The 18,577-nt window shown below is 40.0% G+C and overlaps 1 protein-coding gene across 11 annotated transcripts in view; it reads left to right on the forward strand.

The window, feature by feature from the left end:
* Ldb2 (LIM domain binding 2) overlaps positions 1–18,577 on the forward strand; it is a 303,383-nt gene that overhangs the window by 121,730 nt on the left and 163,076 nt on the right. For all 11 annotated transcript variants that reach the window (XM_048364046.1, XM_048364040.1, XM_048364042.1 and 8 more), the window contains exon 2: positions 6,886–6,988. In XM_048364046.1, the coding sequence (XP_048220003.1) occupies positions 6,886–6,988 (103 nt within the window). The remainder of the gene's footprint in view (positions 1–6,885; positions 6,989–18,577) is intronic.

Consider the following 18,577-nt stretch of genomic DNA (forward strand, 5'->3'; position numbering starts at 1 on the left):
TTGGGGAAGGGAGAGATATGCAATGTTAGCTTTATGGATCCAAGACATTTGTAAGTTCTAATGCCTTTTTAAATATGAAAATAAGGTATCACTTCAATAATTGTTAGTGGCCTGTAATGGGTCTTTATCATACTATCTTTTCTTCTCTGCCTTGGGAAGTAAATGAAACAAAGCTTGATTGCTGAACTAATAGTCAATCAAGTATCTTCTTGTGCTAGAATGAATATTAGACAATGTGCCACTGAAAGGGAAACTACCCAAAAGATGGCTCCTTCCAATATCAGTGGGGGTGTGGAAGTTTTAAAAACCTCTACCTCCATGTGAACTTGACTATTTCCATATGCAATTCTGTGACCTGAATGGCTGGGGCTGACATGAATGTGAGTGAGAAGTTTGTAATGTGATAGAGAATCCTGAATAGGAGCTATAGTCCAGTCCTCTAGACTCTGACCTTTCAATCTCCTACACTATGAGAATAACTCACTATCCTACATAGACCCTTCCTCTGCATGGGCACGGCCTTTCCACCTATTTATTCCAATTTTCTATTCCTTTCCTGGGTGATAATTGGTAGGAAGGAATGTGGCTAAGAATAGAAAGATAGGTAATGCCCACTGCCTACTCTTAGCAACTCAGTCTGCCACAGCTATCATCTGCAGATAAACATACACCGTCGGAGGATAACTCCATTACAATTTCATATGCATTCCAGCAGGTGGAATCAGCAAGCTCCCCTACACAGGGGCAGTGGAATATGGTACACTCACTGAAATTCAACATTTCCTGAACTTTCCATATCACAGGAATGACACATTCCCCAGGGTTATATGCATGGACATGTAAGCAAATTGACTAAGGCTTGGTTGACTTAGGGGAGGAGTCCAACAGAGTAACTCCTTTGAACAACTAACAATGTTTAACAAAAAAAATACCAGGATGCTAAAACATTCTGGGAGGGAGGGGCATGAGGGGGGTACAGGAAGGCGGGGAAGAAGTATGAGAAAATACAGCTATTATATTCAGTGTACAGTACGTAAAAATTGTACCACATAACTTGAGGGTAGGAATGGGGGGAAATAAAAGAGGAAAATGATGCAAGAGCTGACATAAATCAAGAAACATTATACTCATAACCTGATCTCTGGAACTGATTCCTTTGTGCAAATACTTAAAGATAGATAATAGATTGATCGATAGATAGATAGAGAAGGAGGAGGAGGAGGAGGATGGTAGATTGATAGATAGATAGATAGATAGATGATAGGTAGATAGATAGATAGATTGATTCATTCCAAGGCAGAGAGGCAGGACAGAGTGAACTGGAAGAGATGAATAGAGGAGGCCCCTGGGATGCACAGGTATTATTAGGAAAGTAAGACTCCAGGATCTGAATTATGCTGGCTCATTTCTAGCATAGTTAAGAAATTTGTTTTCCTAGAGCAAGTACCGTTTGAGATGTATGCACCAAGTGTCGTGTTGTGTGCCAGTAACAGATGTGTGTGCCCAGCCCGCACACCTGGGGATAAGAGGATCTTGGGTTCACAGTTGGGTTTTAGAGATGGATCATAATCTTTACTCAGGAGTTCGCCGAAGTTGATTTTGGCCTTGATTGAGATTGCTCAGGCTCAATGAACTTCTGGATTAATCTCCAACTTGGCTGACTTGCGGTGCTCGCCTGTGTGCATGCAGCGAGCATTGAACCCCACTCCACTCTTCTGGATTTTAGGGGAAAACAGAATTTGTGAGTGTCTCAAAACAGCGTTCACCACTTAACCCTTGCAGGTGCCTGGACTTCACCACATCGCCTCAATAGGAAAACTGGGAAATTCCTAATTCGTTCTCTCTTTTCCATAATGTTGGTGCTGAATTTACAATGAAGCAGTGAAACAGCTATCCTAGATAAATAATTTCAGAATTTTGAGTAAAGCATTTCTTTTGGGCATTTGCTTTCCTCCCATGTAGCTGAGAGGAGGGGTGGGTGCACCCTACATTGCATATAACACAGGTTATGATAGGTGGGAAACGGAGGGACGTTCCTTTATTCCATTGCCCACAATTCATGAGGTAGCTGTGTGGCTAAGAACTAAGCATCTACCACATTGGTTTTGCAAAAGTCCTGTCCTGTAGCTGCCTTTAGTCATCTCTTAATGCCATAGCCTCTTTATTATGTAAATGTATTCTACAAAGTTGCCTAATTAATCCCAGAAATACACTGGGCAGCAAAAGGTATTCAAAGATGTTTATTATCAGGATAAGTCCTGCAGAAAGCATTCGAGATTGGTAAGGGAGTTCCTTGGGTGGAAAATTCTTGAACAAGTGTCAGCTATCTGCTTCTCTGGCTCCTGTGGTCTTTTTGTTTTTAATTGTAAAGGTGATGTACAGAGGGGCTACAGTTACATAAGTAAGGTAATGAGTACATTTATTGTCCAACAGTGTTACCCCATCCCTTGTTTTTTCCAACTTTCCCTACCCCCAAACCTCCCCCCTCAAGTGGTAAAGTTTATTTCCAGCATAGTGTCTTGTGAGTATCACTGTTGCATTGGTTCATCTTTGGCCCATCCTTTCTGTGATTCCTTCTCCAAATCAGATAAACTTATATACAAGGTAAAGGGTACCAAAATCAGAAACAGTGACCATGGGGAATAAACCAGAGGGAAAAAGAGACAAAAGAAATAACTGAAAACAGCACACAAAAAAGAAAATAAAAAAAAGAACCCTTTTGTTTCCATATTGTTGAGATCATTTCGATTAGCATCATTTTACAGAGCAATTTCACTCCTGGGCATTTACCCAAAATGATCATAGACAAGGTCACACTAAAGCTACCAGCATAACTATGTTCATTGCAGCAATATTAACCATAGCAAAGATATGGAACCAACTCAGATGCCCCTCAGTAGATGAATGGATCAAGAAAATGTGGTGTATATACAAAATGGGATTCTATGCTTCCATCAGAAAGAATGGCATTGCCCCATTCATAAGGAAATGGAAGGACTTGGGAAAAAGCATATTATGTGAAGTGAGCCAGACCCAAAGAAACATAGACTCCATGGTTTCTCTCATTTGTAATAATTAGTATATGCCTAGGATAGGCCTAGCAGAAGATCACAATAGCCCAGCACCTGTACCTGTGACCATATAAAATGGTGCTATTTGAAATGACCTTCTGGTTGTAAACCTCTGGTGAAGCATTAATTTTTAAGCAGAATTACTTGAGGGTGGGGAGTATGGATTGGAATTAGGCAAAATCTTACGTAAACTTTATCACCATTCTCATTTGTCTGCTCTTTTACTGAGTAGCTTAACATTTTTGAAAATTCAGATTCTCTATGTATAACTTAAGGGTTAAATGAGATAATAATAATGTCTAATATTTGTTGAATAGTGACTCTGCCCTGGGTTTTCTTCTTATTCTGAGAGCACATTTGGCTTACTATCCCACTTATCAAATGAGCAAACATATAAAGAAGTTAGGGGGATTGACAAAGGTCATGCTAGCATTAAGAGCAGGATTCATATATTGAAATCAGTGTAACATAAAGATTAAAGATGAGAATTCTCTGTGAGGCTCTGTTGGCTCTGCCCTTTGGTAGCAATTAGGGTAGTTATGAGTAGAAGAAGGCTCAGTGCATGTAAAGCACTTGGAAATACTGGGTTAAGGAAAATAGGAAATACAATTAGCAACCCAAGGGCCAATCATGTTTTCATAATCATGTTTGTTCATGCACAACTAACACAAGATGGGTCTGTTCTCAACATACAATAGTTTCATCTTCCATCTCTACTCCTTTTAATCCTTTCCTACATAAACATTTTCTCTCATAACCAAATCTAGTTAAAAAGCTTTATACATCTGTTGGTGGGAGGGGAGTTGATGGCTTTAATTAAAAAACTGAACAACAGAATTGTTATGCTAGTTCCAACTTTTCAGCAAGATGACAGAGTAAGGGTGGCAGTGGGGATCTTCAGACAATTTCGTACCTTCACTTTCCTGAGCTGGATTGTGAAGATTAAATCATCATTCTATCAATTTGGTCAACCCCCAAAATATTTTTATTTACCTATTGTGTGCCTTGGACTAGGAAATCAAATATTACATCTTTATTTGGGGGATGTTATTCTAAGAATTGTGACCAAAACCAATTATTCCCTGCTGTGTGTATGTGTTTATTTGATGTGTCCATCTCCTAGGAAGAATCTTCTGAAATGTTTTGAGATTGTGACTTATCTTTTGCTCTATTGTAGTTAGTTTGAATTGAGTGACACCTCTTCTTCAGTCATTATGCCTGTGTCAATCTAGAAGGATGCTCATAGACAATTTTAGAAGCTTACTTTGGCCAGTGTCCTTTCTTTTCTCCCAAGAACCTCAGATTAGCTTGTGTTACCCTTAGCTGTCGCTTCAGATTGCAGGAAAAAGGAAGTGGACACTGAATGCAATCACTGGGTTTATGATTAAGGATCGTAGCAAAAGACAGTTTACAGATTTCCATTTGGTCATGAAGCTATGTGGTGGTAGACAGAAGATGTGGCAAACGGATTAAAAACAGCTGAAGTGATAGGGAAAGTGTGTGTTGTCAAGCAGATTATTTTGTAAAGTGTTCATTTGTTTTCTTTGACAGGGTTGGGGTTTGAACTCAGGGCTTCATGCTCGCTAGGTGGGTGTTCTATCCGTTGAGCCATGTGTCCAGCCTTCAAGTTTATTCTTGATGCAGTTTATTAGAACACAGCCCCTCCCTCTCCCTAGAAATGAGAATAGGGATGGTAGAGAGAGGCAGAGGAAGTATTTCCTTGGTCCTTACTGGCTTCTCCACAGTTTGTGTGCCACACTCTTTCTACCTTATTCCGCACGGCTACTCTGCCAAATGGTTGCTTATGTTTTGCGATTGTTATCTTAACTGTCAAGAAATGGGTTCAGAGAGTAAAATAAGTCACTCAGGTTCACATAGTTGGAAGGAAGTGGCCTTGCTCAGTGGGACAAACGATGCTGTAACAGAGTCCCAGGTGTCTCCTTGGGGGGAGGCCTGGTGATTTATCTGCCCAGCAAGGCAGGGAGCTTGAGGATAACAACAGCTTGAGGCACAATGTTTCCTTTTTGCCTCTTCCTGAAACTCTGTGGCTCCTACCCTGGCCCCTCCCAGTGGCTACCTGGGAAGATAGCAGCAGGTTGTTGCACAGAGCGGAGGCAAGGACAGGTCTAGAATGTTCTGAAGTCTGAGTGTAAGTCCCATTTTCCCCGGCGATTCGGTGTGCCTGGCTAAGCTGTGCTTATCACACAAGGTTTGGTAGAGATAATCTGATGAGCAGCTTTATGCATTGTTTTACTGAATAGCACTGTGGGAAAGCTTCTTGGTTGAAGGCTGAGAGATGGAAAGGGAACCACATGAGAAATCTGCTCACAAGAAACTTCTATTTGCACTGGAAAAGAAAGGGTAGGGGCCCTTCTACCCTTCAGCTGTGTATACTCAGGCCCTACACACAAAGGGCTCAAAAACATCTTGTTTATGAAAGGTGAGTCCAGAGATAGTTTGCATGTGAATCCAAGTGTTGGTGAGTGGTCTTTGTTTTTTTTTTCTTCTTCTTGTTTTTAAATTTGTCCTCTTTCACTAAAGAAAGCATTTGTCTTCGGTGTGGCTATTGAAAGGAAGCCAGTAAAAGAGAGACACAATAAGCCATGTCTAAGCCTCTTTCTTTCTGTAGGACAGGGCAGCATCCATCTTCCAGTGGTTCCTTAATTATTCTTAGACTCAGAAAGCTCATCCCTGAGACCTGTCAGTGACAACGGCTCAATGTTGTCATGGGTGAGACCAGCAGATGGGGCTGCAGGGAGCCTGGCCGTATCTTGTTTAGGGCCCCACTGTGGGGATGGGAAATGAACCCCAGCACTGCTTTCTGCCCCGCCCATCAGACAGGCAGGCATCCGAGAAGCCTCTGTGCATGAATCCACTATCTCTGGAGCTTGGGAATTGGAGGGTAAATGGCGCCCTGTACAGAGGCAGAGGCGGGGGCATTTAAATAGTCCCTGTCTGCATTTAAATAGACCCTGCTCAGTCCTGGGGGACTAGCAGTGATTCTAACTCCCCCAAGCGGGATCTTCCGAGATGAGCAAGAGAACCGCTCAACCCAAGGCAACCAAGCAGTTCATGTGGATGACCTGCATTCTGCCCAGCTTTTCTATTTTTAATCATTGCTTCAATACTAAGTATGGGGCTGCCTCTCATCTTAGAAGGGTGTTCAAGGACAGTCCACATATGTGTGGGTAATTGCTTGTCTAGAAGCCTGTGTGTGTATAAGTATGTATGCACACGTGCACGTGTGTAGTGTATGTGTGCATGTGTATACATATGTGGAAAAAGAGAGGAAATAAGATAACTCCATAAAGCAATGGCTACATTTTTTTTGTAGGAGTAGTTTCACAGAGCAGTGCTATGATTGTCCATTTTTGAGTAAACTACTTAAAAAAATTACCGTTGTTAACATGGTTGTAATATTATGGGTTTTGTTTTTTGAATGGACTCTTAAGAGAGCAGAGAGCAAAAGGGAATGGAAAAGAAAACGTGAATGTATTTCGCATTAGGTGCAAATCCTTTTGTTAAAAATAAAATCACACTGTGTTTCCTAGTGCATTGATGAAACCTCCCTAATACATCCTCAGGAATTAATTTTGATTGGGTTGGTGTAAGCTGGCTTATTGAATTGGACCTGGGTTCCCATTTGAGGTCATTAATTTGAAGAGTGTTCACACAGCCATGCCAGCCTTTCCTGGGACACCCACACCCATGTGCCAAGGACCCCGGAAGCGGTGGGTTTGCTCCTTTGCCTTTTCCTTGTCCTCTTTGAGAGATTTCTTGCTGCCCGTGAAACAAATGCTCTGTCTCTTTGCAGGACAGTGACAATCTCTGGTGGGATGCCTTTGCCACTGAATTTTTCGAAGACGACGCCACATTAACTCTTTCCTTTTGTTTGGAAGATGGACCAAAGCGATACAGTAAGCAAGGCATTTATTTGTCTAATATTTTTCTCTTCTTATGCCACTGAGAACACCACAGGAGTCTTGAGAGAGTCGCGCGGCTGCTGACGGGCTGACAGTAATGCCTCCACTCCTGACAGTGTTCTTGCTTCCCATCAAGTTACTGTCACCTGGTGGCAGCCCCAGTCAGCGCTGGGAGATTTCCTCTGAGGCTCCAAGGATCCAGGCACTGGCTTGTTTCCAGAGCGGAGGAAAGAGGAACGAAGTCACTCTGTAATAAGCAGGAGTAGAATGATGGGAAGACTCTATACTTCTCTTCTGCAAGTTCCTCTTTATACTCAGTGGTGCACACTTGACACCCAATATTGTGTGTAAAAAAAAGAATCCTCACATCACTGTATCATCCACATCCTTCTAATTCCTTCTTATCAACAATCTCAGGTATTTGTGTGACAAGTGCTATATTTTCTCCAGGATGGAGGAGGAGGAGGAAGACACAGCTGTGTTGAACATACAGTTGGGGATTAGTGCTGACAGAATTATAGGTCCTACTCTGTAAAGATTCTCACATTACTGCCAGTGGCACCTTGGGTCACAGCTGATCTGTCCTGATTAGGTTCAGCCAACTTGTCAGAAATCAGATTTGCTGGTTGTACTTTCAAACCAAGAGGCAGAGATACAGCCGCACAAAAGCAATTAATGTCCACGTAGATCAGAGAAAGATGAGCTTTCAGAAATTACTCGTGCAAATATGAAAGGACCCGTCAAAGGGGAGGAGGAAAAAACCATTCTCAGTATTGCAAACCCTGATGAGATAATGGAACCTATTCCAGAAGAATAAGTCAGTCCGAAACATTTGGCCATTGATAGGTAACAAGGATCTTGATAGACACAAGTCAAAACTCTAATAACTGCTAAATCAATAGTGGAGTCACTAGGGAATTTATTTTTAATTAGAAGGGATTTTAGCCAACTTAATACTATCTGGATCGATTGCATGATTACTTGATTAATTATGCTAAAACATGCATACAGTGACTATTTTTTAGCAGTGGCAAACATCGGAACTTTGGATCCAGTTGAAACTTGTTGCTAGGGTTTAAGAGCATAGTATATTTCTAATAAATACTTTGGGTGAGAGAGAGAGAGGTGGGTAGGATACAGGATGTCAGACAATGAGCTGGTAGTGTGTATTTATGCTTATCGAAATAAGTTCTGCCACCAGCACTGGCACTCCTACTTTTGGGTCTTTTCTTTCTCAAGTAGCTGTCTCTGACCCTATGGTGGTGTTTTAGAAGTCTCGGGGCGATAAATAAACTCCGTAGACCAGTAATATTCCCACCCCCAAAAAACTGGCTGATTAATGATGAGTAATGCTATCGAAGTAATCATTCATCATCTGCACCTACTTGCTTGTTGGTTTTACCAGTCTTGGGTCTTGAATTCAGGGCTGGGTGCTGGCCCTTAGTTTTTGTTTTGGGGTTTTTTTTTGTTTGTTTGTTTTTTGGGTTTGTTGTTTTTTTCTCATAGCTAGCACCCTACAATTTGAGCCACACCCCTACTTTTGGTCTTTTGCCAATTAATTGGAGATAAGAGTCTCACAGGCTTTCCTGCCTAAGCTAGGTCCTCAGATCTCAGCCTCCTGAGTAGCTAGGGTTACAGGCCTGAGCCACTGGCACCTGGCTTGCACTTCCTTGTTTATTCATTCACTCCCTCTTCACTGCAAGTTATCATTGTTTTGTGTCCCTAAGCTTCGTCAATGTAGAAATCCATGTGCATCTGCACAGAGAACAAGACTCATACATTTAATGCCTGTGCTAATAAAACAGAGTCTTGTTTGTTTTGTTTTGTTTTTCTCTTCAGTCCACTCTCCACCCCAACATCATTTGGGGCGAGGCACGATCAGTGCCCTCTGAGATCTTACATGCACGCACAGGGGTAAATGCCTGAGCACGAGCCATTGTTGCCCAGGTTTCTTTGTTTCTCGGAGCCAAAATATTTCCCGAGTAGAGAAGAGAAACAAAGATGATTGACAGGCTTGAGCCCCGTCTCATCAGCTGCCTCGCTGACAGCCTGGTGGTGTGCACGCACACACGACTGATGTGCAAAGCAAGTGACAGCTGATTGACAGCTCAGGACTGGGAGATGGGGCCGAGGAAGCTTGCTTAGAATGCCTGACGTGCACTGTTTATGCATGGCTCCAAGCGCAGGAGGCGCTACCGTCTTAACCCATTCAGGGACGCGACGCTTGGCAGCCTCAGAGCTAGAAGCTGGGGCTCTTTCTTGATACCTCGTAGGGAGCAAAAGGCTTTGGATTTCTGAGGAACAAAACCAAGATTTGCCTGTCAGTGCTCCCCAAATTGTGCATGATAAAGTAATAACGTTCAAAGTGAGATTTTTCTTCAACACTTCCTTACAAAAATTATTCCCCCCAGCCCCGGCTCTGTCTTGTCTATGTTTTCTGGCGTCCTTTGTAGTTCCAAGTTATCCTGTCTTTAAGCTACTATGAATCCTGAAAAACGTCTTGGTTGGCTTATTTATTTTTTGTCTGTCACTGCTTTATTAGTACACTAGCTCCAGGTGGATGGAGACTCTGTTAATTGCTTAATTCTAAGGAAAATACAAGAACTTACATGTGACAGGTGTTGAACAAATGTCAAATGAGCAAAGGAATGAACAAACAAATGAATGTGTGATTAAGTGAATGAGCTCTTGGAAAAGAGCTTCCTTGTCAAGTAGAATGATGGCAGAAACAACCCTTTTCTGAAATCTTGGAACTTTTTAATATTGGAAGAACTTGATACAGTCAATGTCTAACCCTAGGGGATATTTGTGACCTACTAGGGAAGAAAAGGCCTAGCAGCATAATAAGGATACTTTGGGCCTCCTTTCAGAAAGCTCCTTTTCTTGACCCTGTTATGCCTCCCCCAACCCCAAGCCCTTTGCTCGCCTGCGGGAACCCTAGGTGGGTGGGTCCACCTGGGGACCTGTTGGTTCAGATGGAGACCACCAGCATTTCTCTAGGAGGTGGCTTGCGGACAGTTGGTGTAGATTGAATGGACAAGGCTATTAGGATGTGTTAGTCCCTGTGCCTCTGATTTCTTCAGTGGCTGGAAATGTTGCTACTTCCAGGGGGAAAAAAAATTCAGATTAATTTTTTTTATTAATCTTTGAACTACTGTGTACAATTTGGGAATCAAATTTCTAGTCATTTTCTGTTACATGCATGTTATTTCATCTGAACCTCCATGTTTTGTCTGAAATAAGGATTTGCTGGGGAGTCACACACGTTTGTGGTCCCACTAGACACAAAATAATTTGTAACTGTTGCATGGATATTTCACTTTCAAAGAAAAGAGGAAGATAGGGAGAGAGAGACAGAGAGAGGAAGAAAAAGGAGAGGGAGAGAGGAAGGAATGAAGGGAGGGAGGGAGGGAGGGAGGGAGGGAGGGAGGGAGGGAGGGAGGGAGGGAGGGAGGGAGGGAGGGGAGTAAGGAAGAAAGATGTTTAAGAATGTTAATTCTGGCTACATCTTACTTTCTTCAGTCTCCAAGTCTCCTAGATAATTTGGACCCATTGGAGCCACTGCATTTCCTGTTTGTCTTTTATGTTTTCTTCTCTTATTTCCCCCTTCTCCTTGAAAGGGGATGACACAGCAGTACTAAGTTGCTCCATTTTTTTTTTCAGTAATAGGTGTTCTTACATGTTGTGTATTTAGACATGTTTCCCTAAGATAAAGAAATTCCACATGACTCAGGTAGCATGACTATTTCTGGTTACTGTCTTTCTCCTCATCCACTAGTACTTTTAATGTGCTTTTCTTAGAGGATTGTGAATCCTCTTTGTGTTTTCTGAAACTCTCTTTCTCTCTCTGTTCCTTCTTCCACTCTATCTAATAGTATATTGCATAATTTAAAATATATTTCTGGGAAAATTGACCCTAGATAATAAGCATAAGGCATTCTGACACCACACTTAATAATTACTGTGGCATGAATGAGGCCATTTTTCAAAGTAACATGCAAGCAGTATGTGCTGCAGCACATTGGGAAAGGGTGAGATTACAAGGCCAGAATCTATGCACATGGCTTCTCTATAGATAATGCTTCTCCATTGCTCACCGCAAGGTTCAGGTTCATGTGAGCAATACTTAGAGCTCCTGGGCTGGGAATATGGCCTAGTGGCAAGAGTGCTTGCCTCGTATGCATGAAGCTCTGGGTTCGATTCCCCAGCACCACATATATAGAAAATGGCCAGAAGGGGCGCTGTGGCTCAAGTTGGCCAAGTGCTAGCCTTGAGCAAAAAGAAGCCAGGGACAGTGCTCAGACCCTGGGTTCAAGGCCCAGGCCTGGCAAAAACAAAACAAAACAAAACAAAAAAATACTTAGAGCTCCCGAGTCTCCTCAAGAAGCATGTGTCAGCCGACCCTGGAGACATATTCCTTCATAAAGTAATTTTGTTCCCAGACATTCCTTTTATTTTTCCATTCATAGAAGTAGAGGTCAAAGTCAAGGGCTTTAGATACATTCATTCATTTTGGCTTCAGCATGTCTGCATCATGTGACATGAAGCATATTGTTTACATTTCTTTAGCCTCAAGTATTCATCAAGGTAATAATAATGTCAACATCTTAGTGTGATCGTGAAGATGAAATGAGATATGCTTGAGGGTATGTTAGTGCCAGCTACGGCCTATACCCAGGAAATGTTTATCAAACAAATGAATGGGTGAATAAATGAATGAGTAAGTGAAGGAGTTAACCTACAGGAGGCAGCCCCATAATTCATTCAGTCATTTGGCACACAGCAGCAGGAAAACTCTAGATTTGGTTAGATCCAGCTCATACATGTCTTCTTTTGACATAGGAATATTAAGAATTTGGCGACCAATTGCTGTGCATGAAAGATGGTGATTTAAACAAAAAAGTAAGATTTCCACCCCCATTTTACTCAGAGAACTAAGAGCTGTTAAAAACCAATCAGGTGCCAGTAACTTCTTTGCCTTTGATCTTCTTCACTTGTTTACTGATGATCACATCGAAGGAACTGACTTCGATTGCATCCAAAAATTCTCTTAGAGAAAACTAACGCACTTCTTCTGAGTGGTTCTTGGCAGTTAATTATAGGAATGGATATATCTGTATCTATATCTATGACTGTATCTATCTATATCTATACCTATCTACATATAAGCATATAGATATATATAGATATATTTACATCTATATCTATACCTATATAGATAGATATAGATACATTTATATCCATTAAGGGATATGTAGATAAATATAAATATAATTATATTTAAATAAATACATATCTACATATATCTATATGTCTGTAGATAGATAGATAGATAGATAGATAGATAGATGATTTTATTTTTGCATGGGTGGAGGATAGTATTAGAGTTTCAACTTAGAGCCTCCTGCTTCTAGGCAATGTTCTATCACTTGAGCCATGGACTCCAGTCTGGCTTTGTTGCTGCATCTGCACAGTGACCTAAATGTCATTGTCTTGATGACTGTGGGCAGTATTTTGCTCTGGTTGGAGTTGAAATGAATGGGTTTGGGATTTATTTATCTAGCCTCTGATATTATGAGTGATACTTTGCAATGGCAGATTTTTTTAAAATGACACTTTGCTAGATTTGGAGTAAATTAGATTAGGACCAAAGCAAGTTTTCATTCCATGTTTATTTTTTGCTTCATTCATTTGTTGATTGAGTCATTCATTCATGTATCACGAAGCTCCTGCTATTACCAAGAACAGCATACAGTTCTGGGAGAAAGATGGCTCATTATACATTATTTCTTTTATTTTATTTATTGATAAAGTGATGTACAGAGGGGTTACAGTTTCATATGTAAGGCAGTGAGTACATTTCTTATCCAACTTGTTACCCCCTCCCTCATTTTCCTCCTCCCTCCTCCCCATCTTCCTCCCTCACCCCTGAATTGTACAGTTGGTTTATACCATATAATTTTGTAAGTATTTCTGTTGCATTGGTTTGTCTTTTTATCCTTTCTCTCTCGATTTTGGTATTCCCTTTCCCTTCCCTAGTTCCAATACATGCATATACAACATCCTGGCTACTAAAATCAGTTACAGTGATATTCCCTCATGGGGGATAATTAGTACATATCTAGGATATTCTTAGCAGAAGATTACACTAGCTCAATAGCTATGCCCATATGAACACATAAGATGATACTTTTTATTTAATTTAATTTAAAAATCCTTACCTTATATTAGGGTAACCAAGTGAGTAGCTCTGAAAGAGAATATTCTTGTGCCTTTAATAGAAAACCTAAGACTAGTCATAAAAACAATAATTTCAGAGAAAGCCCATAACTAACAGAGGAATGGACAGATTTCTGCAGGAAAAAACAGACATTGAATCTCTCCCATTTGTGGTTTGCAGTTGATGGTATCAGAGGTTGCAAATTGGCTGTAACAACAGCTAACACAGACATCCCATTGTCTCATTTCTAATAAATACTCCATTAATGATCACATGAGATAATGGACAGAAAGTGCTTGGGATAAATTTAAAGTGTGACACAAATTGAAGGTATAATTATTATGATATTTATAATTGAGCTTTTGGATTTGGGGAATTTTTATTTTCACTTTCCATGTCATCAATCAAGCTGTTATGAAATCTGAAGTAATTAACTCTTTTCTCATGTGTTAAATTGGGCAAACATATACATTTAAATAAATCTGAATTCTGACGCCCTTAAGAGCTCAGTTTGAAAGTCTAAATGAGGTACAACATAGAAAACAAACAGGCATCCCTGGGGTCACAACACATGCTTGTTTTTCTTTCTTTTCTTCTTCTTCTTTTTTTTCTGTCGGTTGTGGGGCTTGAACTCTGGGCCTGGGCGCTTTCCCTGAGCTCTTCGGCTCTAGGCTAGTGCTCTACCACTGAGCCACAGCACCACTTCCAGTTTTCTGGTGGTGAATTGGAGATAAGAATCTAATGTACTTTCCCACCTGGGCAGGCTTTGAACCTTGATCCTCATATCACAGCCTCTCCTGAGTAGCTAGGATTACAGATGTGAGTCATCAGTGCCCAACTTTTTTTTTGTTTTTTTGTATCTATATTGGTACTAGGGCTTGAACTCAGGCCTCAAGTTCTTGCTTGGCTTTTCTACTCATAGCTAATGCTCTACCACTTGAACCACAGCCACCCTTGAGCTGGTTGTTTGGTAATTAATTGGAGATAAGAGTCTTCCAGTTTGGGATTGTTGTTGTTGTTGTTCTGCCTGGGCTGACTTTGAACTGTGATCCTCAGATCTCAGCTTCCGGAGTAGCTAGGACTACAGGCAGGAGCCACCCATGCCTGACCACATAAATTCCTTGATTCTTGGTTTTATGGAATAGATTACTACTTTTGCATCTTCTACATGATTTGCAAGCACAATACTCATACCCACAGTGAGTTATAGAAAAGGTGTAGTCAACTTTCTTGTCATCAAAGTGACAGATGTTGTTTCTGGCACTTATGTTGTGACAGTAAGTGATCTATAATATAAACTTGTTGAAATACATTTAACCTAACATTACTGACCGCCAGCTCATTATCCTAACAGTAAGGTTTCCAGATAAGTTATAAGTATACAAATATAATACTTGGAACCCTATTACACAAATACTGTTTGGCTTAAAATGAGTTATAGTCTGATAAATGAAACATCTTCAATAGTTGTTTATTAAATATTATACTCCTCTATGAAGGGATAAACTTGATGCCGAGACACAAAATCTTGAGAATCCTAAGGCAGATACAATGGGGTATGAGCATGACATATCATATCAAATAGGTTTTTAATCCACCAAAGTCTTTCCTGGGTTTAGGACTGGCTGTTTTCTATGTGAGTTCTACCTAAAGAAACACTGTAGCAGAGATTTGGAAAGGATATGGAAGTCTTCCTTTGTTGGAGATCAAAGTCTGTAGGCCTTCCCCAGTTAACCATTGTAGACATTTGAAGAGGTTTACCAAATACACACACACACACAAATATGATCTGTTCCTTGCCTTAAAGAAGCTCAGAGTTTAAAAAGAGAGGGGGGTATGCGTACAACTAAGTAAAAGTGAGCCAGGCAAGGTACTAAAGATCTAATGTATAAAGTGATGAGAGTAGTCAGTAATATTTGAATGTTAGAAATTGGCTCGGACAGTAGATTTTAAGTGCCATGCAAACAACAGCAAAGTTAACTGTGCAAGGAAATGGCTACGTTAATTTTCTTGACTTTTATAATCATTTTTTGCTTATGTATGCATGTATGTGGGCATTTTGCCTCATATTATATATATATATTTAAGATGTATTTTATATTATACATATTATTATAATTATATCGAGTATAACAATTAACAGATAATGTTTAGGTATGTTAGAGTTATTATAAAACATTAATTTATATTATATTTTACATTAATTTATGTTATATATTACTTATACCACTTAAATGTATAAAATGTATATAAACACCTTAACACAATATCTTTCAGTTAAAAATTGTGAATGGGGCTGGGAATATGGCCTGGTGGTACATTGTTTACCTCGTATACATGAGGGCCTGGGTTTGATTCCTCAGTACCACATATATAGAAAAAGGCAGAAATGGCACTGTGGCTCAAGTGGTAGAGTGCTAGCCTTGAGCCAAAAGAAGCCAGGGACAGTGCTAAGGCCCTGAGTTCAAGCCCCAGGACTGGCAAAAAAAAAAGTGAATTAAATAAATACTCTAGGGTCAAATAAACAATATAAATATGACTTGTCATATCTGAGGATAAACCCCAGAGGCACATTAATGCATCTGTGGGTTTTTTTTTTCGTATGTTTCACTAAGTTTCCACCCTTGCAATCTCAAGTTATCGTAACTTTATTTGTATTTATAAAATAAGAAAAATGTCACAAAACAACTTAGATGGTGACTTATTTATTGTGCCCATCATGCCCATGTCTTTTCATGTAGCTCTGTTCTGCCTCCGCTTATGAGCCTGTTCCTATAATACTTAATGTATATTTTTAGATTAGGTTTTCCAAATGTAATGTATTGATGCCATTAAAAGAAAAACGTAAAGTGTTTGGAAAAATCATTGCTAAGCTGAGATGTACAGTATTTTCCTTGTACCATAAGGAGTTAGGGGTTTAACTAAGTAAGCCGGTTGAGAATTCCTCTACCACAAACCAATGGGGAGTTGAATCTTCACATTTATTTGTGTTTTCAGGTAAGAGTACACCTTATTTGTGTGAATGGGACAAAATGAAGCATTTATTGAAATCAAATTAGCTTATCATCCTTGTACTAAATATTAAGATGGATTGTATAAGAGTGTAGAGTCTCCGTGGACAGAATTACCCATTATTAATAGTTTAATCAAGGCAGTCATTTGAGAGTGATTACACTCAGGAGCCTTCAAGTATTTTGCCTTTGCTATTCATTGTAGGACACTCTGCTTGTGTATTTGTATGAAGTTGGTCTCCCTCTTCTTAATGCTCTTTTTATACTCCTTGGTGTGACCTTCTCTGTTCCATCAAGTCAGAAAGACCTGAACTCGACAACCATGGATATTTATACCATAACAATATGGAAGATCTAAAGAAAGAAGTATGCGCCCCTGGATAAGTGACCATAAGGCACTCGGATCATATCCCACAATCCTTCAAGTCCATGCTATCCGTCCTCCATGCTATCCAGTGTCCTGGAAGCACGCATTATTTGACCTCTGCCTTTCTAAAAATGCATGTGGCTCACTTAGTCCTGCCTTTGAATAACCTTCTTTTCCATTTTTTTTGTCTTTGTGTCATTTTTGAAAATGCCATCATTTGCTGTCAGAATGGGTCTGTCGCACTAACAATGAAAACCCAACATACAATTTTCCAAATGTAATTATAATCCCAACCCAGTCAGTAATGTACATGAGATGACTTTGTCCCAGACCTACATGGTGTTTCCATGCTGCTCTCATGATCCTCTTTAAAATCTCATCCTCCCAATAAAAAAATGATTATTTCTGTTTGTACTTTCAGGACAAATACAAACTTCACCCAAAGAAAATGTTCAAAATTTATGCTAACTACCTAGACATATTTGTCCGGGTCCTTTCCTCAGATAATGTTTATGTCAAGCATGTATCTGGAACAGCTCACAACCCTAATTTCCTGTTTAAGGCATTTAGGAAAGTTCAACTCTCAAGCTTTAAAAATAGAGGATCAACTTCTTCAAGATCATCTATGTAAAATAACTCAACAGGCTTTTACCTATTCACCTCTTTTCAATAAGACACGAAGAGAAAATGATAAACAGTATCTGCTTGATTGATTAGGCAAATAATCTTGATTATATCTTTAATAGTTTTCCACACTTCTAGACACTGTACCAGAATGTATTTCCCATAAAATGCTCTTGTACTCAGAGCTTCTATTACTTCTTTAAAAGATAAGCCCCCAAAATCAGTAATTATGAGAGTTATTATTCAAGTTCACAGCAGTGCTGTAGCTATTTTTCACTTGATAATTGCCTTGTTAAACTAATGTCAGACCAGCGCCATGCCTTATTTAAGAAAATGGCCCACCAGCTCCATGTAAGCAGGCCCAGCTGTGAAAATATTAAATGATCTATTAAATCCAGTCTCATCTTCAGCTTGGCCTCACAGTCATCAGTTATAGAAGTTCTATGAAGTTTGCTATTTCTCATTATTGGTTTGTAGCATCTTTTCTGAGGTTCCATTGCATCTCTTGACCGTCAATGGTTCCATGGGTTCCTTCGATTCTTACCTCTAGGCTCTGCTCCCAACACCAGGGCACTGGCTAGTGAACACAATCCCATTCTAAGCCTTCAGAGGAAAAAAGGGAAGAAGGCTCATTCATCCCCAAAGAAATAAGGAACACACAGGATACCCTTACTCTTCCTCATTTCCTTAATTTTTGAATTACAATTTCATTTTTTCACTCCTTTTCCTTTGGAAAGGACAAGAAACCCCCAATTCTCTAGTATTTTGTGTGGTTTGGTCTAAAAAAGAAACACAAGTATAGATCCAAACTTGTAGTCCTTGAGTAATTGTGATCATGATTGTAATTTGCAACAAGTATAAAAGCCTAAAGATTCAGATATTTAGCAGATTGCTAAGATAAGAGTATCTGGGGTTTTTATTCTTTTTTGTTTCTTTAAGGACCTGTCTAACAGTGACCTCCTGGGTGGGTGAATGATAAACATTTGGATAATTCTCTGTAGTATATAAAGTTCTTTGATAAATCAACACCAGCAGAAAGCTCACGGGAAGTTCAGTACTATGGCTTGTTCTGCCCTTATCTCCCTCATCTGGTAGACAGGACTGGTGTATGGGGTTGGGGGGTGGAGTTATATGCTTCCTGAGAAGGACCAGGTGGAAATATCTCATTGAATCCTCACTACCTGCCCTTTGCTGGTGTTAGGGCATGAGACTCACTAGCTCTGTCAAAAAGTTGAACACACCAAGGACTTAGATGATGCAGAATTTTTCTTCATCTCAAGTTGAGGTTATATTTTTTACCCCACCACTGAGGAGCTTTTACAAATAGGAGATAATCTTTCATTGCTACCTGTTTGAATGGA

This window comes from Perognathus longimembris, chromosome 16 (assembly GCF_023159225.1).
Source record: "Perognathus longimembris pacificus isolate PPM17 chromosome 16, ASM2315922v1, whole genome shotgun sequence".
Taxonomy (NCBI): domain Eukaryota; kingdom Metazoa; phylum Chordata; class Mammalia; order Rodentia; family Heteromyidae; genus Perognathus; species Perognathus longimembris.